Genomic DNA, 25,676 nt, shown 5'->3' with positions numbered 1-25,676 from the left:
AAAACACTCAGAGTTGTTTGTTGTTGGATGGTGTAAGCAGTTGTTACTGTAGCCAGTGTGCAAATCACGTTGCTTTCTTGGTTTATTCTGTCTTGGTTTGCTCATTTATTCAACAGTGACTTGAGGGCCTGCCATGCAGCAAGCATTCAGCTACATGTTCAAATGTGTCAAAGTGTTCCAGAAAATTCCATCCCTCTGTCTCTGTGGCCTGGGACCCGGTGTGATGTGTCTTAAGTGAGGAACATGCTAAGGGGTGGCCTGTTAAAGGCCTTGGGTGGCAACCTGAGGAAGACTGGAGAAGTCCTGCGCGAGAAGGGCATGGGCTGAGAGGAGGACTGGCCGGGGATGTGCTAAGACTCCATCACGGAATTCTGTCCCTGCATCTTGTTTTCATGTTTCCTTTGCCAAACGTTCTAGCTACACACACACACACACACACACACACACACACACACACACACACACACACAAACACACACAGACATACACAGACACACACAGATACACACAAACACACACACAAATACACACAGACATACACACAGACACACAACACATACAGACACACACACTCACTCACTCACACACACAGATACACATACAAACACACACAGACACACTCACACACTCACACACACAGACACACAACACATACAGACATACACAAATACACACACAAACACACATACAGACACACACAGACATACACAGACACACAAATACACACAGACACACAACACACACAGACATACACCGACACACACAGATACACACACAAACACACAGACACACACACAAAAATACACACATACAGACATACACAGACATAGACACACACACACACACAAAGACACACTCACAAACACACACAGACACACACATGAAGACATACCACATAGATACACAGACACAGAACACACACACACACACACACACACACACACACTAATAAATCTTTAAATTTTTATTATTTTAAAGCCTGGAGAGACGGTTCAGATCTCAAGAGCATTGGCTGCTCTTCTAGGGTACCCAGGTTCAGTTCCAATACCTGTCTGGTGGCTATCAACAGTCTCCAAGTTCCAGGGGATCTGATGCCTTCTTCTGGCCTCCACAGACACTGCATGCATGTGGTGCACAGACATACATGTAGGCAAAACATTCATACACATAAAATAAAAATAAGCAAAGATTAAAAGAAATTAATTTGTTTTAACCAACCTGTCACACTGAAAAATCCCAAATGTGTTCTATCAGATTTCTTCTTAGCATAAGTTCCCAGAACACGTTTCCCAAAGCTTTCTATTTTTTCTCTTTGTCTTAGTCACTCTTCTATTGCTATGAAGAGACACCATGACCATGACAACTTTTTATAAAAGAAAGCATTTAATTAAGGTGGCTTACAGTTTCAGAGGTATAGTCTATTATCATCTTGGCAGAGAGCATGGCAGCATGCAGGAAGACATGGAGCTAGAGAAGTAGCTGAGAGCTACATCCTGATGCAAGAAGAGAGAGAGAGAGAGAGAGAGAGAGAGAGAGAGAGAGAGAGAGAGAGAGAGAGAGAGGAGAGACTGGGCCTGGCAAGGGCTTTTGAAACCTCAAAGCCCACCCCCAGTGATCTGCTTCCTCGAACTAGGCCCAACCTTATAATCCTTTGCAAGTAGTGCTACTCCTGATGATTAAGCATTCAAATATCTGAGCCTGTGGGCATCACCACCACTCTTATTTATAATTTCCTTCAATGATTGGCTCACTGACCACACCTCCATGCTCTCAGCAATCCATATAACTCCTTTCATTTCTTATTTGTTCCTTGTGCATGTTGTTGAGTACTTTAGACTGTTAACAGAAGTCATGGCTTTCTTTTCTAGAGAGAACATGCCCTCTGAAGATGGCCTCTCTTCAGTGTTTGAGAGGAGGAAAAGGTAACAGAAAAGCCACGTGTGCTGGTTCAAGTTGCTATTCAAATGTGTGGCAATTGGCCACACACTCAATCCTGTACATTAAACCGTTAACTAAGAAGGGGGATGAGAGCCTTCCCCACAGTAAAAACACAAATACTGTCCGTTCTTTACCATGGCAGAACCTAAATTCCTGTGGTTAGATCTGTGTGTCCAGAAGGCAGTGATGCAAATGAGACCACAAATCTAGAATGGAGCTTTTGTAAAAGTTAAAGATGTTCTGAGGGTGAGAGGTGGAGAGACAGAAACACACACTAAAGGAGAAGTTGGAAACGGGAGTGAGATGGGGCGCAGGAATGGGAGGCGTGGAAGAGCGGGGGCTGTCAAACCAAAGCTCAAATGTAAATAAAGTAGTAAGCTAATTTTTAAATATAATTAATTCTTTTTTAAAAGACGGTGGTTCTGGGCAGTACATGAGTACACTGTCGAGAACATTCCATATCTAGCACTTTCTTGTCTTCCCACGAACACCTTGGAACACAACCTACTCTACCAACCTAGGCTTATCTGTGATTAAAATTAGAAATATGTACTTGGAACCTGTCTCTTCTCATGCCACGTTTCCATGACACTGCGTGGAAAGATACGGCTCTCCTATAAAAGGACATCTCAGTGTTCCCTCGCTGTCCGTGGAACCTGACGGACCCGCCACGGTGAGTCAGAAACACGATTTTGAGACTAATTAGTCAGATTGCACCCATTTCCCCCCCAAGTCTGAGAGAACGGGATTATGTCAATCCTTCGAAACCCGAGTTCCTCAGACTCAGCCCTGCTTTTCCTTCTGTGCAGATGCTGCTGCTGTGGACATTTGCAGTACTGCTGGGAGCCGTAGCTGGTAAGAAAGGATGAAGAGGCAGGAGGAGGGAAGAGGGGGATCTGTGATTGGTATGTAAAATGGATTTTTAAAAAATTCTCAATTAAAAAAAAGAAAAAAAAGATGTGTGTGGAGATGGGAGAGGCTTGCTGTGTGCTTCTTCCCAGAAGACCGTGACAGTTGGGCTCAAGCCTTGATGAGGATGAGGAGTCAAGTGAGTTTGATGAAGTAAGACAAAACCCCCATGGCCTGTTGAAGTGAATTGTAAGCACACAAATAAATCAGATGAGCATTAATGTGTAATATATTCATTTTTAACTTTTTCTCAAAAATATTTAGATAAACATTTGAATTTTAACATTAATGTTTATGTTCAAAGACCAACACTCCTAACTTGGATTCAAGGCAAGAGTTTCAAACACTCTTTTCATTAACTAACTCTATGACCCTGAGAATAATCCATAATCCTTACCCCTTCTGAGCTTTGGTACCTTGGTCTGTGAAATACAGATAATGAAATCTCTCTCAAGATGACAGTGATGCTTAAAATAAAAGAATCATCTTGTCCAGCATCAGGTACAGAGTAAGATTTAGAGAAATGCATTCCTCACAGCTGCTGTCATGCTTACTCTGTCACTAATCTGGTCCTGATACTGCTCCAGACCCCCTTCTTAGACTAGCAAACCAGCCTACAGCTGTGTTAAATCCCAGATATTCTGTGCTTTCCCCATCACAGGATCCAGGCTAGTCCGCAAACATATTCAGCCGAGATGGAGACACAAAGTTTGGCTCTTGCACGGAACTTCATGTCTCCACCTTAAGTATAAAGCCAAATAGCGGCCTTTGGTAGTTGAGAGCCAACATACAAACAGTGTCCATCAGGAACTGGGACACAAGGCACCCCTGCTTCTGGGCATCAGTGGTCAGACAACTGAGTGGAGAAGTTGAAATGAGTCCCTCACTGGGGCTAGGCAGAGATATGAGGGGAACACCATGGTCTCTGAGGCAGAAGTGAGGACCAGCAGGCTGTCTGCAGCAGAGGCACTGTCCTGTTAGGCTGTTTTTCGAGTGTGAGCAGGAGGATGCTTGGGTCTGCCACAGGATGAAATTTAATTCATATTTTGCCTGATAGCCCATTAACATTCTGACTAAACTAACGCCTTGACACACTGGGTGATTTTAGGACGAGAAGTCTGCTACAATAGACTCGGCTGCTTTAGTGATGATTATCCATATGGAGGAACTCTGGAAAGACCTCTCAAAGTGTTGCCCTGGTCTCCAACTCTTGTCAACACCCGCTTCCTCCTGTACACTAATGAGAACCCCAACAGTTACCAAGTAAGAGAACAGATTTTATTTAGATGTGTTTTATGCTTCCATAAGAGAATCCTACAGTAAATGATTTAGAATTTAATGTTTCCCTGGCTCACAGATGTAGAAGAAGAGGACTCTGGGATCAAAGGTATAGACCCTCAAAGCCCCTGGCTGAGTGCTTTCACATTGCATCACAATATAGTAAAGAGCATCACGTGGTGGGAAAGTGTCTAAGAGATGAGGAGGGCAGACAGAGCACTGTCTCCTGAGGAACCTACACTTGCAGTTACCACTCCACTCTTCTAGTGCTAGCAATAACCTACTCATGGAGGCAGAGTCCTGGTGACCTGACCACCCGTTAACAGCCCTCATTCTCAACATCATGTCAGTGATAACTAAGTTTTAGCTTTTTTAGAGGTAACATTAAAACCATGTCAATAATTCCATCCTAACTTCCCCACATCCACTTCCTTCCACACACGACATGCCCCTTTCTCTGCAGTACCCCATAACACATCCCCTCATTCTCTCCTGTCCCAAAGCTCAAAGCCCCATCAACACCAGATGTAGATAAGACCCAAGCATGATTCATCCTCTGACAAGTCCTTCAGTCCTGAGCCTGTGAGAGTAAAACAAGATGTCTACTTCCAAAATACATTTATGGCACAGGCATAGGACAGACATTTCTGTTCCAAATGGAAGAAAGATTCCCAGAAAAGAGAGATTATCCACCTCCAAACCGAGCAGGGATAGCATTAAACTCAAAAACAACCTCCAGAACATTCTAGGGTAAGGGTTGGGCTCCAAACCATACTCACTGCATAGAGGGCTCAGTCTACACAGCACCTCTCATCGGCCTGAGCCTCATACCTACAGATCTGCTGGGCTGGTGTTAACATGCTGCCAGTTCTGAGGGCTCAGGGGCTCCATCAGGCACTGCCCTAGTCGGGGTTCTCTGTGCGCTTCTACCTCATATCATAGTCTGTCTTTGTCCCCAGGCTATCCACAAATGTCTCTTACATCTAGATAAAAGTTAATGTCTCTCAGCCCTTGCATTCTGCAAGCCTGAGGAGAATATCACATGCACATAAACAAGATTTACTGAGTGTTTCCTCTAGAGGGGTGGCCTGAGTCACACTTGAACCACAAGTGAGCTACTCTTGTGACCTCTGAGACTTAACACAGCTTATATCAGCAAGGCCGTGGACAACGGTCCAAGTCTACCTCTTGCAGAGCTCTTGTCCTCCGAGATCCTGGGAATGTCCTGCTCTTTCTCCTATCATCCTAATGAATGTCACCTGGCCCCCAAGTCGTAACCATCCTTTGGAAAATCTGTCATGGGAACATGCCTGTTCTGCTCTCCTAAAGCCTCCCATTCACTCTTTTAAACGCCCGGGCTGCATATTTTCCCAGTCTGTCTGTTTTGCTTCTCTTCTTGTTATAACTTACACCTTGAAATTACTCTTCTTCCATATGCTTATGCAGTGAAAGTACCCATGTAGAAGCCTGAATACTTTGCTTCCTTGATATTTCATCTGCCAAATAGTCAATTGCTTTTAAGTTCTGTGTTTTATAAAGTCCTAAAACATGAACACAATTCAGCTAAGTTCTTTGTAACTATAAAATGAAGATGGCCTTTTCTCCCATTTACAATGCACTGCTCTCTCTCCATTTCTATTTGATATCTCATGAAAATGACTTTTTTGTCCACACTTCTATCAGCACACTGATCATAACCACTTTAGCAATCTCTAAAAATGTCATATCTCCACCACAGTCATTACCCTCTTTCAGAGTGCTTACCAATATTATCCTGGAGAGTGCTCACTAATACTGCTCCATGTTCCATTCATGATAAAAATTTTGAGTTTGCTTCTCTGTACTAATTACTCTGTACCCTGTACTAGAGCAGCACCCACATTTTTAGGTGTTTATTATGACCACCCCACTCCTGGGTTCAATTTTCTGTCTTAGTCATTTTTGGAGGGGGAAGCAGAGTGGTATAATAATATCATTAATTTGATAAATTATAAAACATATACATTCATTTGGATGAAATCCTGGAGTCTAGGGAGTCCAAAATTCAAGGTGTAATCTAGTGAAAGTCTTTCCATTGCATCACAAAATAGAAGGGAGAGGGAGGAAGGGAAGGAGGGAGGAAAGGGAAGGGGAGGGAGTGAGGAAGAAAGGGATAGAAAGAGAGAGAGAGGTGGGAGGGAGCTGATGTATCCTTTTATCAGGAGCTCATTCCCACAATAACTAAACAAACCTGCAATGATCCCATCAATTCACTTATAAGAGCTATGCAGTTACCTCCTAAAGGCCCAGCCTCATGCTGCCATCACAATAACCAGTGAACATCACATGTTTTGAAAGGGATATTTACACCATAGTAGAAAATACATATTCAAGGCTTCTGGGGATGATCAGTCAGATAGTGAAATCTGCATCTTCACAGACTTCCAAGGAAAAGTCTATTTAACTTAAAAGTTATAAACATTTGCAAATGTTCTACTACCTCTAGTATCTTTCCATATTGTTTCATATTTCCCATTATTATATATAGTACATATATAGTACATATATCCCGAGTATATATATTTATGACATATATGTGTGTGAGTATATACACCACATATACACACATACACACACACACACACACACACACACTTTCATTATGTGCAGCAAAGAGCCTCACCACCAATATTATAGTGGCTACATAATCTCAAAGCTGCACAGTTTTAGTGTCGACTTTTAGGTGGTTCAGTAGTTTAGCTATAATATGAGAATTCTTATTTCCAAGGATCTCAAATCCCAATAGTCCCTGCCTATCTGTAACCTACTAGAAGAACTTGACCTGAAATACTTTGGCAAACAGGTGATCACTGCAGATGCTTCAAGTATCAGGAACTCCCATTTCAAAACAAGCAGAAAAACCCACTTCGTCATTCATGGATTCACAGACAAGGGAGAAGACAGATGGCTGTCCAATATCTGCAAGGTGAGGGCGGGTACTCCCAAAGGAGGCAGTCGCAGAAGATGTGAAATGGACCTGCATCCAAGAAGAGTGCTGGTTACCACAACACAGGGAGAGGGAGGAGGGGGTGGCAAGGGTGGACAATCAGGACAGTGAGGTTGGCCCAGGCAGTGACCATCTGATAATGCATACAGGGACATTTTTGGCTTTAACAGGAGAAGCTGCCACATACATGGTTCCCAGTTGATCACAAAGCCATTTGTTCTCTGTCCTTGAATTTTTGTATGAAGAGCTAAGGGATTCCATTCACACAAACTTTTTCTTTTAATTTTCACTAGGTGCCCTGAGATCCTCTGCTAGCCATGTCTAGGAATACTTTGAGGGCTTTCGTGTCTGCTTTTGATGTTTTTGTGGCTATGATTCTGTTTTCTTTCATTTGTCTTTGGCTCTGTTCCTAGTAATAACGGACACTGAAAAGAGAAAACCAATTGGATAAGTTTCCTTAGCAATGAAGGAATATTGTTTTTGATTCAGTTATTCATAGACCCCAGTAGACATATGGTAGATGGTGCTTTCCTGTGAAATAACTCCAGTGATGTACAATACAATATGCTGATCCAAAACCAGATTTGACTCCCAGTATGGAAAAGCCTGCTCCAATAGCTTTACTGTGTCTTCATATATAAGAGATCCTTTTGATTTTTATTGGGCACTCACTGTGCTCCATGACTTGTAGACACTGAGGACACAGCAATGAGAGAAACAGGCAGTGTCCTTGAGAGCTTTCTAGTAAGACATAGTGAAGTTCTAAGACATGGGGATGCACTAATTAGATAGCTTGCTGTGCAATTTACATTTTTAAAATAAAGAACATCTCTGCATCTGCTGCAGATGAAATATCAAGAATGCAGTTCCCATGGGGCCATGCCTCAGTCTGGAGTCAGCGTTAGACTTGAGGAAGAATTCTATGTCCATTACCAACTATGTGTTCTGGTCATAACTTTTGGATTTAAAAAGTATATGCATGATACTGTTCAGGTCAATGAGAGAATTTACCCAGTCTTTAAATGTGTTAGTAACAAATCCAGGTCCTGGATTATTTATATTCTTGTTTGTTGCCTTTCCTATCAGAACATCTTCCAGGTGGAAAGTGCAAACTGCATCTGTGTGGACTGGAAAGGCGGCTCTCGAACTGGATACACTCAGGCTACACAGAACGTGCAAATCGTAGGTGCAGAAATTGCATATTTGGTTAAGGCCTTTCAGGTGAGTGCTTCCTGATTACTTAAAAACCCACACCCATTGCTTTCTCAGCTCTCCTACCAAAGAAAATTATAGATATGAGCACTTCACATTTCAACATATTTTAGCTGACACATAAAAATTGAACATATTTAATGCGTACCATGCAGTGTTTCCATGCAATGTATGCTTTGTTGTGTTCAAATCAAGATAAATACATGTGTCTAAGGTGAAGTCATCTGTTATCATTTCTAGGTTTTGAGATTTATTTACATGTTGTAGTCTACGCTCACCTCACTGTGCAATACTACCCCAGAGGTTCTTACCTGCTTGCTACTTAGTGCTCATTGATCAACAATTTCCCATTTCTCTCCACTTTTATGCTTCCTAGCCTCTCGTAATCACAGTTCCACCCCTCCGTTTCTACAAGATCAACTTCCTTTTAGTCCACATGTTGGTGAGATCATGTGGTACATTTCTTTCTATGCCTGACTTGACATGGGTCTATCCATGTTCTTGCAAATGACAGTGTCACCCTTGTCATGACCAAGTCCTATTCCATTGTGTATACATGCCATGTTTTGTTTATTTATTTATTTCAATTGATGGACCCTTAGGACGTTTCCATTTCTTGGCTGTTTTGAATAATGCTGCATGAACATTAGGAGTGCAGGTGTCTTTTACCACACTCAACAGTAGGGGTGTTGGGTCATATGATAACTCTGTTTAACTTTTTGAGAACTCTTTGTGGTACTTTCCACAGTGACCATGCAGTCAGTCTCCCTCAGTACACTGCAGGGTTTTGTTTCTCCACACTCTTGACAGCATGTAGTATCTTTGGTCTTCCTCCCACTAGATATTCTTACTAGAATTAGGAGGTAGCTCACTATGGTTTTGATTTGCCTTTTGCTGATGACTGATGGTGTTGAACACTTTTTCACATGACTGTTGGCCGTCTGTATATCTTTTGAGAAATGTCTATTTTGGCATATTTCCCATTCATGAAATCAGATCATTCCCTTTTTGCTATTGAATTATTTGAGCACCTTTTCTGCATTGGATATTATCTTATTGTTGATTTCACAGTTTGCAAATATTTTATCTTATTCTGTGGGTCTCTTCATGGAGAGACTTTTAAAATTGATATAACCCACTTGTCATTTTTGCTTTAGATTTCTGTGATGTGGGGCCATGTCAAAAATAATTCTTGCACAGACCACTACCCTGAAGCAAGTATGACAATTGATGAAGACACCCCTGTACTGAGATTTGGCCTTCCACCTAGTTGAGACAATGATGCAAAGCAATCTAGATTTGGGTTCACCTATAAACCTACTTCTCAGAAAGTTGTTTGTTTGTTTGTTTGATTGTTTTGATTTAAGAGAGTTTACAGAAACAGTGTGGAGGTTGTTTCTAGTGAATTTTAACATATCCTATTTGTTCTAGTTTTGTTGGTTATTAGAAATGAAAGTGTTGTTCTCAAGATTAAGCTAGCTATATTTTTTAAAGAAGCACAAAGATTTGAAGCTAACCTGACTGGGTAACCTGAAACAGAAAATGGTAAACTTGAATTTGATTTGATAGTTGCATTTCTAGTTCAATTCTTCCTTCATCACCTCTGAGTAACACCTCTCATTCACTGGTTCTCTTTTTACCATGATAGAGCAAAAGACAGACCAATTTTTACTAATAGTAGTCTAAATCCATTTCAATTTTTTATTGTGATTGTCTGAAAACTAAAAATAAAAGTCTTTGACAGGGCAGAATGTCTAAAATTCCAGTTTAGAAAGGCTCTCCGTATAGATCTGTCTTTAATTCTGCAATAGCTGAAAATCTGCTGAAGAGACTCTTCTGTAGGGCATCTTTTCTAGACTGAATCTACCCATCTCAGTTCTTATTTGGCTTCTTAGGCTGAGTCTAGCAAATTAAAGTAAGATAGATTAATGGGAGAAACATCTGTAATTTTTATTAGTTTTTGCATGTACTTGGAGTCACAAGAGAAAAGACTGAAATAGATGGCAAAATAATAAAAAACTTTCATGATTTTTAAACAAAGTATGAAAATTTTTGTGAAGAGTGGGATCTTTGGTGTGTAAAATGAATAGAAAAATTTTCTTAATTAAAAAAAAGAAAAGAAACACCAAAAATTAAAAATTAAAAAAAAAGAAGTGTCAGAACAAAAGTCTCTCAGACAGGGGTGGAAAATTCCAGGAGCACCAGTGTGGAGAGGAGGGACGCTGATAGGCGTGGAGTGATCTTAGCCTGTCTACACTTACCCACTGTGGCGTGAATTCCGGTCCCTGGTGATGAGCGCCATCTCACATTAGTACGAAGAAGACATCTTTCTCACAGGAACATCTACACCATCCCCATGAACCAGGACCTCAGTCAGACGTTTATGTCAAAGAGGTTCTGTGGCAGCAGAGCTCAGTTTTGAGCCCTCAATTTGAAGCTTTATTTCCAGAATATTTTGCTACTAAAGGCCAACTTGGCAGCTCTTTGGAGAGTTGAGTTCAAGGTTATGAAAGAGATTGGCAAAGAAGTTGGGGAGGGGGGGCATAGATTGGCACAAGGAGAAAAGAAGGAATTCAAATGTCCTCTCCTACATGTAACTGATCTCTTGGCCCTAAGGTCAGTCAGGTCCATTCAGCAATACAACCCAGCTTCTCTTGGGAGGTGAGGCTACAGGCAGACTCCCATTATTATTGGGTCTCTGTGTGGTGCCAACACAAAGATTGCAAATAAATGGCATTTCCATGGAAACAAAATAAAAATAAAAGTTAATAATAAGAGAAGCATTTAAATTAGTTTCTGAATGTGAAGGGTAGCCAGATGATAAAAATTTTTTTAGGTATTAGTTCAAAATAACTCCAGTTGAAGCAAGGGTGGGTAGTAGAAACCCGACAGATTTGATTTCTAGCTTAAATACCACCCAGCTTCCATTTCCAGGCTTCAAGAAAAACACCTGTTGTTGATTTCCATGATCCCAAGTCAGAAAAGTAGGAGAAAATTGTAACTGTTAGTTTGTAGCTTGCAATCAGATATTAGGAGAAAGTTAGAGAATTCAGGATTTAATCTAGTTTAGCGCTAAATAATAAAATCTAAAAACAAACCAAAACATCACCCAAAACTGGGCTAGAATGTAATATCTGTTACAGGCCTTTCATCTAGGATATATTTCTTTTTCTCGGCAGCCTTTCCCTATCTACCAAAGAATCGTAGTGAGACTCATTTGTTGTCAAAACAAAATTAGTCTCATTGTGCTTGGCTTGATTATTTGACAAATGCACAGAGAACAATGAATGACTCTTTAAACTCTGTTTACTGGAATTTTTTATGTGTGGTTGTATATTTTGCCTGCATTATGTCCATGCACCACTTGCTATGTGGTCTCATCACAGGCCAGAAGTGGGTGTTGGACCCCATGGGACAGGAGGTACAGATGGTTATGGGTTGTCGTGTTTGTCCTGGGTATCTGGAAGGGCAGCCAGTGTTAGCAACCACTGAGCCACCACTTCAGGCCCTTGTAGGAATTTTTTTTATGAGAAATCTTATATTAGACATTAAAAGCCTTTTAAGACTAGGAAGCCAAGTGAAGCATTCAGTGCTAAAGCGTACCTAATGAAGTCTTCTCTTCTCAAGGTCTCCACCATAACTTTAAAGTCCTGGGACGTCCAGGACATGGCCTTTGACTCACTATGAGGCTAGAAATACTATAATGGAAATGTGTATTGAAGATGCCTAGGCAGCTTTTACAGGAAGTAGTGGGTATTCTTGTAGAATCCATAAACCAACCTCAGTCCCTTCAGGTTGTCTGACCACGTCAGCAAATAAGTTTTCTGGTTAAGGCTTTTGTCATATAACTGTTGTTACAAAATGTACCCTGTAACAAAGATAACAGATTCTTAATGAACTTACACAAATAACTATATTACCATAGAAATAAGAATTTACACAAAATAGTTTCTGAACCATGGAGGGATCAGTTAGCAAAAAGAAAATATATTTTAATTGTTGTTCACATAGTATATTTTACCAAAATTGCTATAGGATATAAATAACATTAAAATTTTTCAATTAGAAAAATCAAAACATAAAAAGCATCAGTAATGTTTCCAAAAGAAAGTCATAATTCATCAGTCTCAGCCCATATAAGCCATTTGGTTTCCTGCTTAGTGTGGAAGTATAAGTTCCTAGAGTCCATCCATAGCCTCTTTGGAATTTTGGAAATTCTTAAAAAAAAAAAAAACCAATATAATATTAAGGTTTCTCCATAAGCCTATTTTTAAAAAAACTTGTCAGTTTTTTTCCCATGAATTTCCAAAGTCTTCAGAGAAGAACTGGCATCACACAGCAAATGTCTATAGAAAATGTACTCAGTTCAAAAGTATGACTGCTAAAGAGGCATGGCTTTCCAGGTGTGGGTGTGTGCCTTTTAATTCAGAGGTGTGGGTGTGTGCCTTTTAATTCAGAGGCAGAGACAGGAGAGAGAGACATATACGGAGGGGAAAGACACACACGGGAGAGGGGAGAGACACAGAGAGAGGGAGAGACACAGAGGGGAGAGAGACACAGAGAGAGGGAGAGAGACACAGAGAGAGGGAGAGACACAGAGGAGAGACAGTCACACACAGAGGGGAGAGAGACACAGAGAGAGGGAGAGAGACACAGAGAGGGAGAGAGACACAGAGAAAGGGAGAGACACAGAGGAGAGGGAGAGACACAGAGAGAGGGAGAGACACAGAGAGGGAGAGAGACACAGAGAGAGGGAGAGAGACACAGAGAGAGGGAGAGAGACAGAGAGAGGGAGAGACACACACACAGAGAGGGAGAGACAGACACAAAGGGGAGAGACACACAGAAGGGAGAGACAGACACAGAGGGGAGAGACACACAGAAGGGAGAGAGACAGAGAGAGGGAGAGAGACACACAGAGGAGAGACAGACACACATGGAGGAGACAGACAGACACAGAGGGAGACACACAGAGCGGCAGGCGTTTTGATGACCGTCTGATTGCTTCCCTCCCCCACAGTCTGACTTTGGATACTCCCCCTCCAATGTTCACCTCATCGGCCACAGTCTGGGTTCCCATGTTGCTGGCGAGGCTGGAAAGAGGTTGAATGGGGCCATTGGACGAATCACAGGTTGGTCACAACAATAAAAGCTACAAAATTAGACCACATGTGGTCTCTGTGAGCTCCAAAAGGAAGGTCAGGAGGGAAATCTGGAGCAGAGTCCTACCTAGCTTGTCACACTTGGGTGGTCTGATCAGACCTGAGGACTTGGTACTTGACGTTGACTCTTGGGTTACAGTATTCTCTTTAAAATGTATCGTTACTGCATCTAAAGTGAGACTCAAGGACAAAAGGTGAGGTTCACGCGCAGCAATGGGGTCTAACCCATTGCTAAAACACATGTAGTTGCTGGATTCTGTTTCAATATGGATGCATGATGACCCTGAGCCTTGTCAGCAGCAAAGGCAGGGCTGCAGGGAAGGGAACCACCCTGTCTCCTCTGGGTGCTGCTACCTGTACTCAGAGGGCCTTTTTGCACATGCTGTCTATTCAGGTAACCATATGAGGAAGACATTGTCCTAGATCTGAGGCATGGACACTAAGGGAACAACCAACTTCCTCTCTGCCTTCCTACTCTACGTGTTGACCCAACAATTCTTTCTCTTTTTAAAGCTTGTATGTATGTGTAGTGTGTGTGTGTGTGTGTGTGTGTGAGAGAGAGAGGGGGGGGGGAATCATCCACGTATGTTCAAAGACAAGATACACTTGGTGTCTTCTCTCCCCCACCCCATAAGACAAGGTTTCATTATGCATCCCTGATTGGCCTGGAAATTGCTAAATAGACCAGATTGGCAGTGAATACCCCAAGATCTGCCGGCCTCTGTCACCAGAGTGCTGGGATTAAAGGCATATGCTACCATATTTTTGGAGGGAGGTGATCACCAGTTGGCTATACTGAATGGCCAGTGAGCTCTGAGGATCCTCTTGCCTTCATAGCCCCTGTGCTGGGGTTACAGAGGTGAGGTGCTGCTCCTAGTTTTTATGTGGATATTGGGGAGCCTAACTCATGCTTATATGGCAAGAATTTTATTCATTGAACCATCTCCTGGCCCCTCTCCTTTTTTATACACTTTAAAAAGTTAGTTACATTAGATTGATGGAGGTTATTTCAAATTTCTGTCAATTAATTTGATGAAAACAGACATTCTTCCAGAATATTCTTTCTTATTGCTCAGTGAGGAGCTATGACATTCTGGGGTCTTACTTTTCTGTGAGTTTACTGTCTGTTGGGAACACTGAGCCTCAACAGCTTTATAGTCTACTGTCTCTTGTGGTCAACCTCTTCTCTGCTGCCAGTCACCAGCATTCTCTCAGGGACTAGACATCCTTAAGTAGAAGCAAATTCACTTCCAAACAAATAGAAAACAACCTAGAAGCAGCTTCCTCTTCAGAAAGTGGTGGGTGGAAAATGTGGTCTCTTTCTCCCATGGGTAATTGGGGATTACAGCAAGTGTTTGTACTCAGGTCTGGAACTACTGAAGAAAGCTGGATGCACCTGAACACCAACATAATTTACAACACAGCTTATTTGCTCTAGGGCTGGATCCAGCTGAACCTTACTTTCAGAATACACCTGAAGTTGTCCGATTGGACCCCAGTGATGCCCAGTTTGTGGATGTAATTCACACAGATTCTGCCCCTATGATCCCCAACATGGGTGAGTCCTAAAACCTGCACCCCAGATGTTGGGCACACACTTTACAAGTAAGAATGTCTTAAGGCATCAATAAGTAACATAAGCCTTTCCTTGCTTTTAAAAACTTCTTCAGGATTAGGAATGAGCCAAACTGTGGGTCACTTAGATTTCTTCCCAAATGGAGGAGAGGAAATGCCTGGATGCCAGAAGAATGCTCTCTCTCAGATTGTTGACATGGATGGAATCTGGGAAGGTAACATTATCATGGAGACCAAGATTTTTTTTTTTACCAGGGAACAGACAGCTCTACTCCATGTTGTTAAACTTGCTGATGCCACACAGCCTCTAATTTTATACAACAGAGGTCTCTGACTACATCCCTTATATATAGACTTCCACAGGGACAAAGGGGCATCAGGGACCTTGAGAAATATAGTTTATCAGTGGACATTTCAAGAACCTAATTCAGGGGCCTGGAGTGGCTTAACAGTTAAGGATACATATTGCTCTTGCAGAGGACCTGAGTTCAGTTCCCAGCATCCATGCCACTGACACTCACAACCACCTGTAACTCCAGGTCCAGGGGTATCCATAACTTCTGACCTCCATGCATCTACATACACACACACACACACACACACACACACACACACACATACACACACACACACACAGACACACACACCCACAGACACACACACACACACACACACACACACACACCTACTTTAAAAAGTAATAAATAAAAAATGCAAACATTTTTTAAAGAACCTAATTCAGGGAACATATTACTAAACTACATTTATGTCTATACAGACCAATTTTTCTCTTCTCTAGTTACTTTTCCATTTCACTTAACAACGTTCATTATTTTAATCTTAAGCAGTGCTGAACTTCAGATTACATCACGTTTCATGAATATACTTCATAAATAGTTTTATACTGTGATTGTCAGGAGTTCACACCCATTAGAGAAGTCTATCCCATACCCTATATCCTCATCACAGTGATAGTTTTAGAAAAATAAAATCTGTCATTGATATCATGTCTGACTCTACAGGGAGTCGTGACTTTGTGGCCTGTAATCATTTAAGAAGCTACAAGTATTATGCAGACAGCATTGTCAACCCAACGGGCTTCGCTGGGTTCCCTTGTGCCTCATACAGTGACTTCACTTCAGTAAGTAGCTCATTTCAATGAGACCTGTGTGGTTCACTATACATGACATCATTCAGTGAATGTTTGTGCTTTCATATTATGATAGGGGGATACACCTTAATACGAAGTATTCAAGGGCTTCAGAGAATTCAGTTCAAAGACATAATGACTTGTGTATGTGGCAGGTGTAAGCATTTGTCTTAGAAGTAATCCTAAATGAAGGAAAGAACCTGCAGACATCTGAGCTGTGTTGATAGGACATGATGAGCATGGAAAATTATCTTTGACTCCTGACCTTTTAAATTGTAAAGTGGCCGTGTGGAGATTCTGGGAATTCTCACAATAGCTGATATGACTTTGAGTCTTTTTGCTTCTTATCTTGACACCGAGGTTAGACTCTTCTATGTTCTAGAATGTGCTGTGCCTGGTTTGCCTGGATGTTTCTTACAAGACTGACTTTTCTTCCCACACTATCCTTTTCAAATAAATATCTCTAACCTGTGTAATTTAATAAATAAAGTTTCAAGTGAATACATCAAGGCAGTCAAAATTACCAAGAAGTATGCTCTGGTGGTTGAAGAAGAGATTAAAATTCAGCTCTCACTGTTTAACTGAAAAGCTCTAGAAAAATCAGTCACTCCTTTTTTAAAACATTCCTTCATCTGTATATGCAAATAATAGTGGCAATCTAAACATATTTGAGATGATTTATTTTAATTTCCCTAAAGCGAAAGTGGCAATAATCATTATTTAGTAAATGTTGGTTATTATGAAAAAAAATGAAATCTATTCTAATTCACAAGTATAGTAAGACTATACAGTGACTAGAAATATGCTTCTGATACTCAAGGATGGAGAAGAGAGAACAAAAAAAAGTGAAAGCTTCAGGTGTCACCTGGTTAGTGCAGGGGCAGGTTCAATGGTGCAAAGGTCCCTTCAGAGGGCACTTAGCACTTTTATAAAATAGTGTCTTGGTCTCATGAATATCTCTGCCTTGAACCTACTTCTTTAGCATCTAAGGGGTTGGTACAGGGTCGTATAAGATGAATTGCTAAATAGTCTTATTAATAAAAAAAAAAACCCAGAGCCAGATATTGGGGTGAAAACTGAGAGATCAGAAGAATACGACAAGTCATAGCCAACCTCACCTCACCAATTCCTCAGCCTCCAAAGAGACCTACTTCCTGCATACCCACACCTATATGCCTTTCCAAGCCTGCCCTCTTACTTCCTCTCTCTGCCCAGCTACATCACTTCCTGTCTGTCTGTACAGACCTCGAGACCTTTATGATTAGTGCTGGGATTAAAGGCATGTGTTACCATGCCTGGCCCTGTTCCCAGTGTGGCCTTGGACTCACAGAGATCCAGATGGATCTCTGCCTCCTATATGCTAGGATTAAAGGCGTGTGCTACCATTGCCTGACTTCTATGTTTAATATAGTGGCTGGCTTTTTCCTCTGATCCTCACATGTTGTAGATATCGCTATCCAGCTACACTCACATAAGCTTTATTGGGGTGCACAAAGAAAATATCACCACAGGGTCACATCATCCTAGTGGTGACTTGTAAGTGTGTGTTCTATATAGATAGTGGCTGATAGTACACAGTAGTCCCTTGGTACATGGTCTCTTGGTGACTTTGGGCTCTGAGCCATATCCCTGTCTGTCTTACTGATGTTACACTCTCCGCAGTTTGAGATGAAGTCTAGTGCCTGCCTACTCTTCTGGCTTCATAAATTCCCTCAGGGGCCATCCATAGAGGCTTGGATGATAGAAAGGGGAAAGGGGGTGGAGGGAAAGAAGAGGGGTTATTTGCTGCATATTCAAATAATGATTTGAAGAACATCTGCTCCAGGAGACATCAGAGTGGGTCCATTGGAGCATGATTCCAGGGTCCTCCTGGAACTTGAGTCACAAGGTTGTTTATGATGAGAAGATAAATGGGCTTCTATATCTCACTGTCTTACATGGACCTACTTTGGCCAAACCCTGGGTCTAATCAGGATGCGCTTCTCAGTAAATAACTTTCTTTCAGTGTGTCAGCAAGTTCAAAGCATGGCTCACAGAACACATGATGAAGATGGGGCCACTCCTGTTACCTTTCTTCCAAGTGCATTCAGCCACTTCGCAGTGGTACAGTCTCCCCTTAGCCTCTGTCAGCCCCATCATCTTGTCTTGATTCAATTCCCCATTAGCCTTTCCTGTGGAGATGCCTTCTGTGGCAGTGTGGGGGGGATGGAGCTGCTTGTGTCTCCACAGACTATTCTCCCGTCTCCATCTCTTTTACCACAAACTCTTGTCCTGGGAGGGGAGGACATTGTCTTCTGTCTTCTTCAGTCACCAGACACCTGGTTAAGCTTTAACAATTAACTCTATGATTTTTCTCTACATGTCAGGGGGAGTTCTAAGTTGTGAATTTGCAGTCACATCCTGAGTGAAAGCCATGGGAACTGAGAAAGGACTAAGTTGAGCCTCCCACCCTCTGAAGGGAGTCCAGTGTTCCTATCAGTCACTGATTGTCACCTCCTACTCTTGCTTATGCAGCTTTTTCAAAATAAATTCTACTCTTTGAGGATATAGCTCCTGCTTATCATGCTCCAAATCTTGAGTTCAACAACCAAGGCTGTAGGTTGTATCTTTTGTACAAACATGAATGAGTGAATGAATGAATGAATGAATAAATTCTAACAATTCTTTAGACAAATGGATGTCTTAGGATAAAGAGGCTAAGCTACAGAAGCAAAAGGGAAGATGAATATATGCAAGTCAGAATGCTTCCATTGTAACAAGATGGTTCACTATCAAGGAAAGAACATCCTCATTCATCGTTTGCTTTCCCTAGGACAAGTGCTTCCCATGCCCAAGTGGAGGGTGCCCACAGATGGGTCATTACGCTGACAGATATTCTGGGAAAACAAGTAGAGTGGGCCAGATATTTTACCTAAACACTGGTGATGCCAGTAATTTTGCTCGTAAGTTTATATTTTATTTACCTTATATTCCAAGTATAAGATATTTTCTCATGTTCGTTGATAATGTGTGAAATTGATTTCTGTGTGGAAGATTTAAGCACAGCTCCACACTGTGTAAAATGCCCAGTGCCACACAATGTAATGATGTGGTCTGAGTAGCAGGGTAGGGCATGTCACCTGGGATACTCATGAAATGAAAACAAACTTCTCCACATTTTATCATGGAGCAGGATTCAGCAGACTTCCTCTGCTCCATCCTCTTGTATTCAGTCATAAGTTTTGTTGAACAGAATTTTGAGATTTTGTAACAAAAGAAAGTGATCTCTAAGATGGCTGGGACAGTTGGAATTGACAGAGAAGAGACATATTTAGGACAGTAGACCCATGGGAGCTGGGCAGGGGATGGGGTGTGGAATGGTGAGGTATAAAGACAGGCTGGTTTCTTCTCTGGATGATGGAGGAAGAAAATTACTAGGATGGGTATGAATGGGGTTAACAATCCTAGAAAAACTGAAGACAAAATTTATTCTCCCTCCAGTTTGGCCCAGGCTAGTGTTAAAGGCACAGACTAACAGTTCACAACTGACTACACCAAGGCAACCTTCTTTTGGTTGTCTAACTTGGTTTATTTCCAAGGCTAATGCAAAATGGAATTACAGAATTTGAAAAAATACAGCTTGCTTACACAAAAACATGGCAGGACTCTAAAACTTGGTAATCTATAAAAATAAAGCAAAATGACCCATTCTACTATTTTCTGATGACCTTTTAAGGTAGAGTTCTTAGAACACTGAACACTGAATTGCCACATTACTAAATTGAAAGCAAAATGTATGTCTTAGTCCTTTGACTTGAAAATCAAACTGTATGAATTTTGGAAGTTTCTACACAACTCTCACTCATCAGGGTTAACCTCTAAATAGGACAGGCTTGAGACTATGCCATCAGTAGACTTGTTAACACTGTGTATAAATTTTCCAAAATTCTAATGCAATGGGATCTGAATTAATCCGGTTTCACTCTCCAACTGATATCCTGTGACAATTTTGCTGTTGAAGGCTGGAGGTACCAGGTGACTGTCACCCTGTCTGGACAGAAAGTCACAGGACATGTACTGGTCTCCCTGTTTGGAAATGGAAGGAACTCTAAGCAGTATGAAATTTTCAAGTGAGTAGAATATTATTCTAATCTTCTTCACTGTTATAATATACTACATAAGAGTTTGGCTTTTCCTAACCACATGGAGGTATCATCACATATTGCATGGAGGGACTATTTTTCATATTTACATCTCAACACATTTTAGAATTCTACTCCTGTTTTTTTTTTTATCTTGATAACCTCTTGTGCATACTCTGATGCCTGACACATGAGTTGTAAGCAGTAAATAATTCTTTCCCTTGCAAAAAGCTGGGGGAAAGATGGCACAGTAATGTCGTGAATGCATGATATCTTGAGAGATATTGTGTAAAATCTTGATTCCAGTTTTATTAAAGTTAGAGTTGTCCTTGAAGTAATTAAAATCGTAGACAGCAAAAGCCACCACTTAACATACATGTGGGAATGTATTTAATACAGTAGAAAGACAAATGCCTACCAATGCACTTAACCCAAGAAGCATTGTAAGCTTTTAGAAACTCATACATACACGTGTCATATGTGTATTTATGCACAAATGTGTCACACATGTGTTTATTTATGCATGTGTTTCTGTGTGCTGCATTTTATTGTTGTTACCATCTTCACTCCCCAGGGGCTATCTCCAACCTGGAAAGACTCTTACCAGTGAGATTGATTCTGATGTGGATGTCGGGGATGTACAGAAGGTTAAATTTATTTGGTATAACAACGTGATCAACCCAACTCTACCCAAAGCGGGAGCATCGAGGATCACAGTGGAAAGAAACGATGGCAGAGTGTAAGAAACAGGGGAGGAGAAGGGCTAAGGAGAATTCATCATTCTCTTCTCTCTAGCATTTTCTTTGAGGCTACATCTCCTACAGAGTCACATGCCCCAGCTAGGTCTACCTCCTAAGGCCTCGTGTGTTTTTATGAGATGGTGTCAAATATTAGGAATGTCACTTTGACAGATTCTTAGAGAAGGGAGAAGAATGTTTCCTTTACCATACAGGCTTAGACTATGTGTGTGACTAATGTGTGTGTGTGTGTGTGTGTGTGTGTGTGTGTGTGTGTGTGTGTGCGCGCGCGCGCGCACGTGTGTGTTGTCCCCTAAACTTCATGGGTTTACCAAATTCCCACATAGGTTGTTGGGAACTCATTAATTTATCAAGGAACAGAAATATGCCTCAGGCTTGCTAAGGGTCAGAAGGTACAAGGCAACTAGATGTCAAAGCACAGCCTGATAGAGAGGTGTAGAGGAAGGATGGTCTAGAAAGTTTAGAAAAAGGTCTAGAAAGCTTCCTCATATGTGTGAGCAAGCCAGTCGTGCCCAGGGAACAAGCCACTTGGAAGGGTTAGAGGAGGCAGTGCCCTGTTCTCTCCAGCAGTGGGACCATGGCCTGTTCCCACCAGGCAGAGTGAATGCCTGTCACTCTGCTGACATTGGAGAGAACACTTGCAAAGATCCTGTTTCATGGTGTGGAATGAGTTACGTAGACTGAGCAGGATTTGACATGACCAAATTCTTTCCAAGCAACTGAATTGTATCTCAGAACAAACTTAGATTTATAGAGACATAAAATTACCCATCAGAGAACATCTTAACAGTCACATGTGGAAATGTAACTCAAGGATTGACAACTTTACAAAGAAACCAGGTGATATAATTTAAGATGAAGAGACCAATAAATTGATGTCTAGTCAGAGCTGTCGCTGATGTTAGACAACATATAAGAACTTCAGGAGTTATCCCACTTCCATTTCACTTATTCAACAAAATTAGAAGAAAGCAGATGTGCCAAAAGAGCCAAGTAGAAATTCTACAGATTAAAAATACAGTGTCTCACATTAAAATACAATGAATAGCTTAGAAACTGAATAAGAAATTCATAAAGACAAAATGGGAACTACACAAAATGAGATGTAAAGAAAACCATTTCTAAACTGCAAACAGTATCATGATCTACTAGAAAATCCAAGACAGATGATGTAGCTGTTTTTGAAGACCAGATAGACAAGAGGGACAGAAAAATCTATTTGTAAAAGTAATGTCTCCAAAATTGTGCAAAGTATTGAAAAACTATAAACCAACAGATCCAGAGAACACAGCTAACACTCATCCAAACCAAATCATTCACAACCAGTTATAACGGGGAAGCTCACAAAAGCAGCCAGAGGGAAAGACAGCACACAGAAAAGCTGAGACAAAGGCCACAGCCAGCTCCTCCCAGAAGAAGCCTCTTCACGGTTCTGAAGAGAAGCAACCTCCATTCTGATTTCTTTCCTGTTGCTGTGAAGAAACACTTGGAACCTAAAGCAATTTATGGAAAGAACCAGTTTATTTGCCTCACACTTCCACTCACAGCCCACCACTGAGGGCAGTCTGGGAAGGAATTCAAGCAGGAACATGGAACTACATTTCTTGTACAGCCCAGGACAACTTCCCAAGGAATGGTGTAGCCCATAAGAGCTAGGCCTTCAAATTTCTATTAAGACAGTCAAGACAATCTCTTCCATAGACATGTCCACAGACCAACGTGATAAAGAATTTCTCAAATGAGACTCCTTTTTATCCCCAGGTAATTCTAGGCTGTGCTAAATGGATAGTTAATGCTAAGTAGGACACATACCACTTAACTTAGGCTTTGTACCCACACAAATACATTTCAACAATGAGAAGGAAATGCTTTCCAAACTACCAACACTTAGACAGTTCTTCACCAGCAAGCCACTACTACAGGAAATGATAGAGAACCTTCAATCACATTATTCTGGTAGGAAATGAATCTACAGAAAGGAACCATGAAAACCAAATTAAAAAAAGAAATTATTTTGAAAATGCATGATATTTTAGGCATTCTTTAAACTCCTTTAAAGCAATTGACTATTGAGAAATAATAATATAAGTGAAGTGTATTCTAACAATGCCACATAGGGGAGGAAAAGAGAGATGGAAATATAGTCTTGGAGGGTCATCATCCTGTAGGTAAACTGCTATAATATCATTTGGAGATTTACTATGATAAGTTAAAAAAATATGTGTGCTTTTAATTCTAAAGCAATCAGTAATTCAACAAATTGGGGAGGAAGGGAACAAAAGAATTTTCAAAGTATGACATGGAAACAGGGAAAGAAAAGCAAAGATTATAGAGTAATAGCAAACACTGAATGAAAATGCTACAACTACTTTGGAGGTCAGGTTGCCGACTTCCTAAAAAGCCAAGCGTACATCAACCTGCCATGCAGTCACACTATCTCAGGTCCAACAGAATTTCCTCACTTGAAAGTATTAAATGGAAATTCCAGAGATTAAAAAATCTATAGTTTTAAATTGCATGCTCTCCTGAGTAGTGTAAGGAAAGCTCACACTGCCCCCACTTCATCCCAGCATACAGTCAGCTTCTCTGGTGTACCCATGGCATCCACTGCCCACTCATGCTAGACACTACGCCCCCATGCTCATCAGACTGTCTGCTGTGATACAGGCTTAGGCTCAAGTCTTTATTATCCTTCTTAATGTCTAAAGCTCCAGAACAGGGCTGTTATACTTCCATTACAGCATCATGGATCACTCTAATTACCTACTGTAAATATATATATTTATATGGGGGGAAACGTGTGTGTCATGGTGCACGTGGAGTCCAAAGGATAATATACAGCATCTAGTTCCCTCCTTCTACCATGTAGGTCCCAGAGCTCAAACTCAGGTACTCAGGCTTAGCAGCAAGTGCCTTTACCCACCAAGTCATCTTCTAACCTCTAGATTTCTTTTTTATTATTTTTAAATTTTATTTATGTGTTGCATGTATGTCTGTGCACCATGTGCATGCCTGGACCTGTGTTGGAGCTCTTGAAATGGGGATTGCAGATGGCTGTGAGCTGCCATATGGGTGCTGCAAATCAAACCCTGGTCCCCTGCAAGTTGAGTGCTCTTAACTGCTGAGCCATCTTGGCAGCCCTTTAAAAAATATATTGTTTTTATTTCTAAACCATCCTCCCTGCCCCCTGCACATGGTCTCTTTTCTCCCCCTAAATAATCCCCATTTCTGCTTTTGTAACAGATTCACTGGAGAAACATCTTCATTTAAATGTTCAGAATTTATTCTGGGTCAACCAATGCTCAATAGAGCTATTGTAATAAGTACGTCTGCCTTTGAGGCAATTCCCACAGTTATCCCCATTTTACAAATAACTACATACAAGTTCAATGCCAAAATTCGAGTGAAGTTTAACTGCAGCAAGCCCATTAAATACGACTGAACTACAACACATCAGTATATCTATATTTACTCACGTAGCCTTCATTAATATTAGTTCTTAACCTTTACCCTGACATTTGCAAAGCTGTCAGACCATGGGAAGCAAATGAAGAGAAAAAAAATTGGGGTTTTCTGAACACTTTTTAAAGGCCATGCACTTTATATCTACTAATATATTTTATTAAGTAAATTAAATCCAAAGTGTCACAAGTATTGCTTACAGGGAAATCCAGTTACTGCAGTTCAATGTTGAATTAGAATAAGAATGGCGAGCTGCCCTCGAACCTTGTGGGCTCTGTGCAGGGCTGCGTTGCATGCTGTTCTCTGCTCTTGCTCAGTTGCCTTGGTTGGCAGTAACTGTTTGACAGACCAGACAGAAGAGCTCTTCCTGATCTTTAGGGCACCCAAGGGTAGTGTCTCTTTTTTTCTATTTGTACAACTGTAAAACAAACTTGGAGGGGAGAATTCAGTACTTCAAAAGTCAGTGGCCAGCCTCAATTGAGAGTGTGCACTTCAACCAGACTCAAGGAGAGCGGCAGCGGTCTCCATGCCTGACGCTATGGCCCCAGCTATGTGCCAGGAAGAAGTGACCTTTCGGTGTTTTCTCTCCCCAGGTTCAACTTCTGCAGTTCCAGCACTGTGAGGGAGGATGTCCTGCTCACCCTGACATCATGTTAAGAGCCTGTTGACAAGGGGCCACTACGTGTAGCTGCTAATAAAATCTGGCAGTGAAGCAATCCGTTATGTCTTTTGTTCTCAGTTCCCTTATGCAGGAGGACACTTTTTAACGTGGTAGTTAATATCCCAAATCTTCAGCTGGTGTGACTACAGGTTATGGTTACATTTTTTTACGTATCATGTGGTAGTTGTAATTTATTAAGCGGCACTGTTTACCATGCGAGAAAAGCCATGAGGCACAACGAAACCCACTCTAAGAGTTTATTAATGGAAGGGAACAGACAGGGGTGCTTAGGCCTATGGAATGACCATGTAGGAAGAAGAGGGAAGGAATAAGGGGAACCCACTTTTATAGGTGCGCATATGGGCTTATGTATCTATGCCACGCACGTGCATAGATTACATGATCACGCTGCATGCAAATTATGTGATCACAAAACGCACTGATTGCTGTGGATATCGCTCTGT

At 41.3% G+C, this 25,676-nt stretch overlaps 1 protein-coding gene across 2 annotated transcripts; it reads left to right on the top strand.

Annotated features, from left to right (window-relative positions):
- The first annotated feature begins 1,866 nt into the window (after positions 1-1,866).
- Positions 1,867-25,267, top strand: LOC131904973 (pancreatic triacylglycerol lipase-like). Of its 2 annotated transcripts, none has more exons than XM_059255948.1 (14): positions 1,867-1,922; positions 2,482-2,611; positions 2,748-2,793; positions 3,956-4,110; positions 6,968-7,090; positions 8,198-8,332; positions 13,344-13,455; positions 14,924-15,043; positions 15,156-15,275; positions 16,083-16,201; positions 19,023-19,152; positions 20,211-20,319; positions 20,906-21,070; positions 25,145-25,267. In XM_059255948.1, the coding sequence occupies exons 3-14, from the start codon at positions 2,748-2,750 to the stop codon at positions 25,206-25,208; spliced, it is 1,398 nt and encodes a 465-aa protein (XP_059111931.1). In that variant the 5' UTR covers positions 1,867-1,922; positions 2,482-2,611; the 3' UTR covers positions 25,209-25,267. The 2 variants fall into 2 exon arrangements, with proteins under 2 accessions (XP_059111931.1, XP_059111937.1); XM_059255954.1 differs by having other exon boundaries at positions 1,890-1,922; positions 2,460-2,611.
- Positions 25,268-25,676: the final 409 nt, after the last annotated feature.

This window comes from Peromyscus eremicus, chromosome 1 (genome assembly GCF_949786415.1).
Source record: "Peromyscus eremicus chromosome 1, PerEre_H2_v1, whole genome shotgun sequence".
NCBI classification, from domain to species: Eukaryota; Metazoa; Chordata; class Mammalia; order Rodentia; family Cricetidae; genus Peromyscus; species Peromyscus eremicus.
Note: the sequence above shows the minus strand (reverse complement) of the source record. Positions and strands in the feature narration are given on the sequence as shown.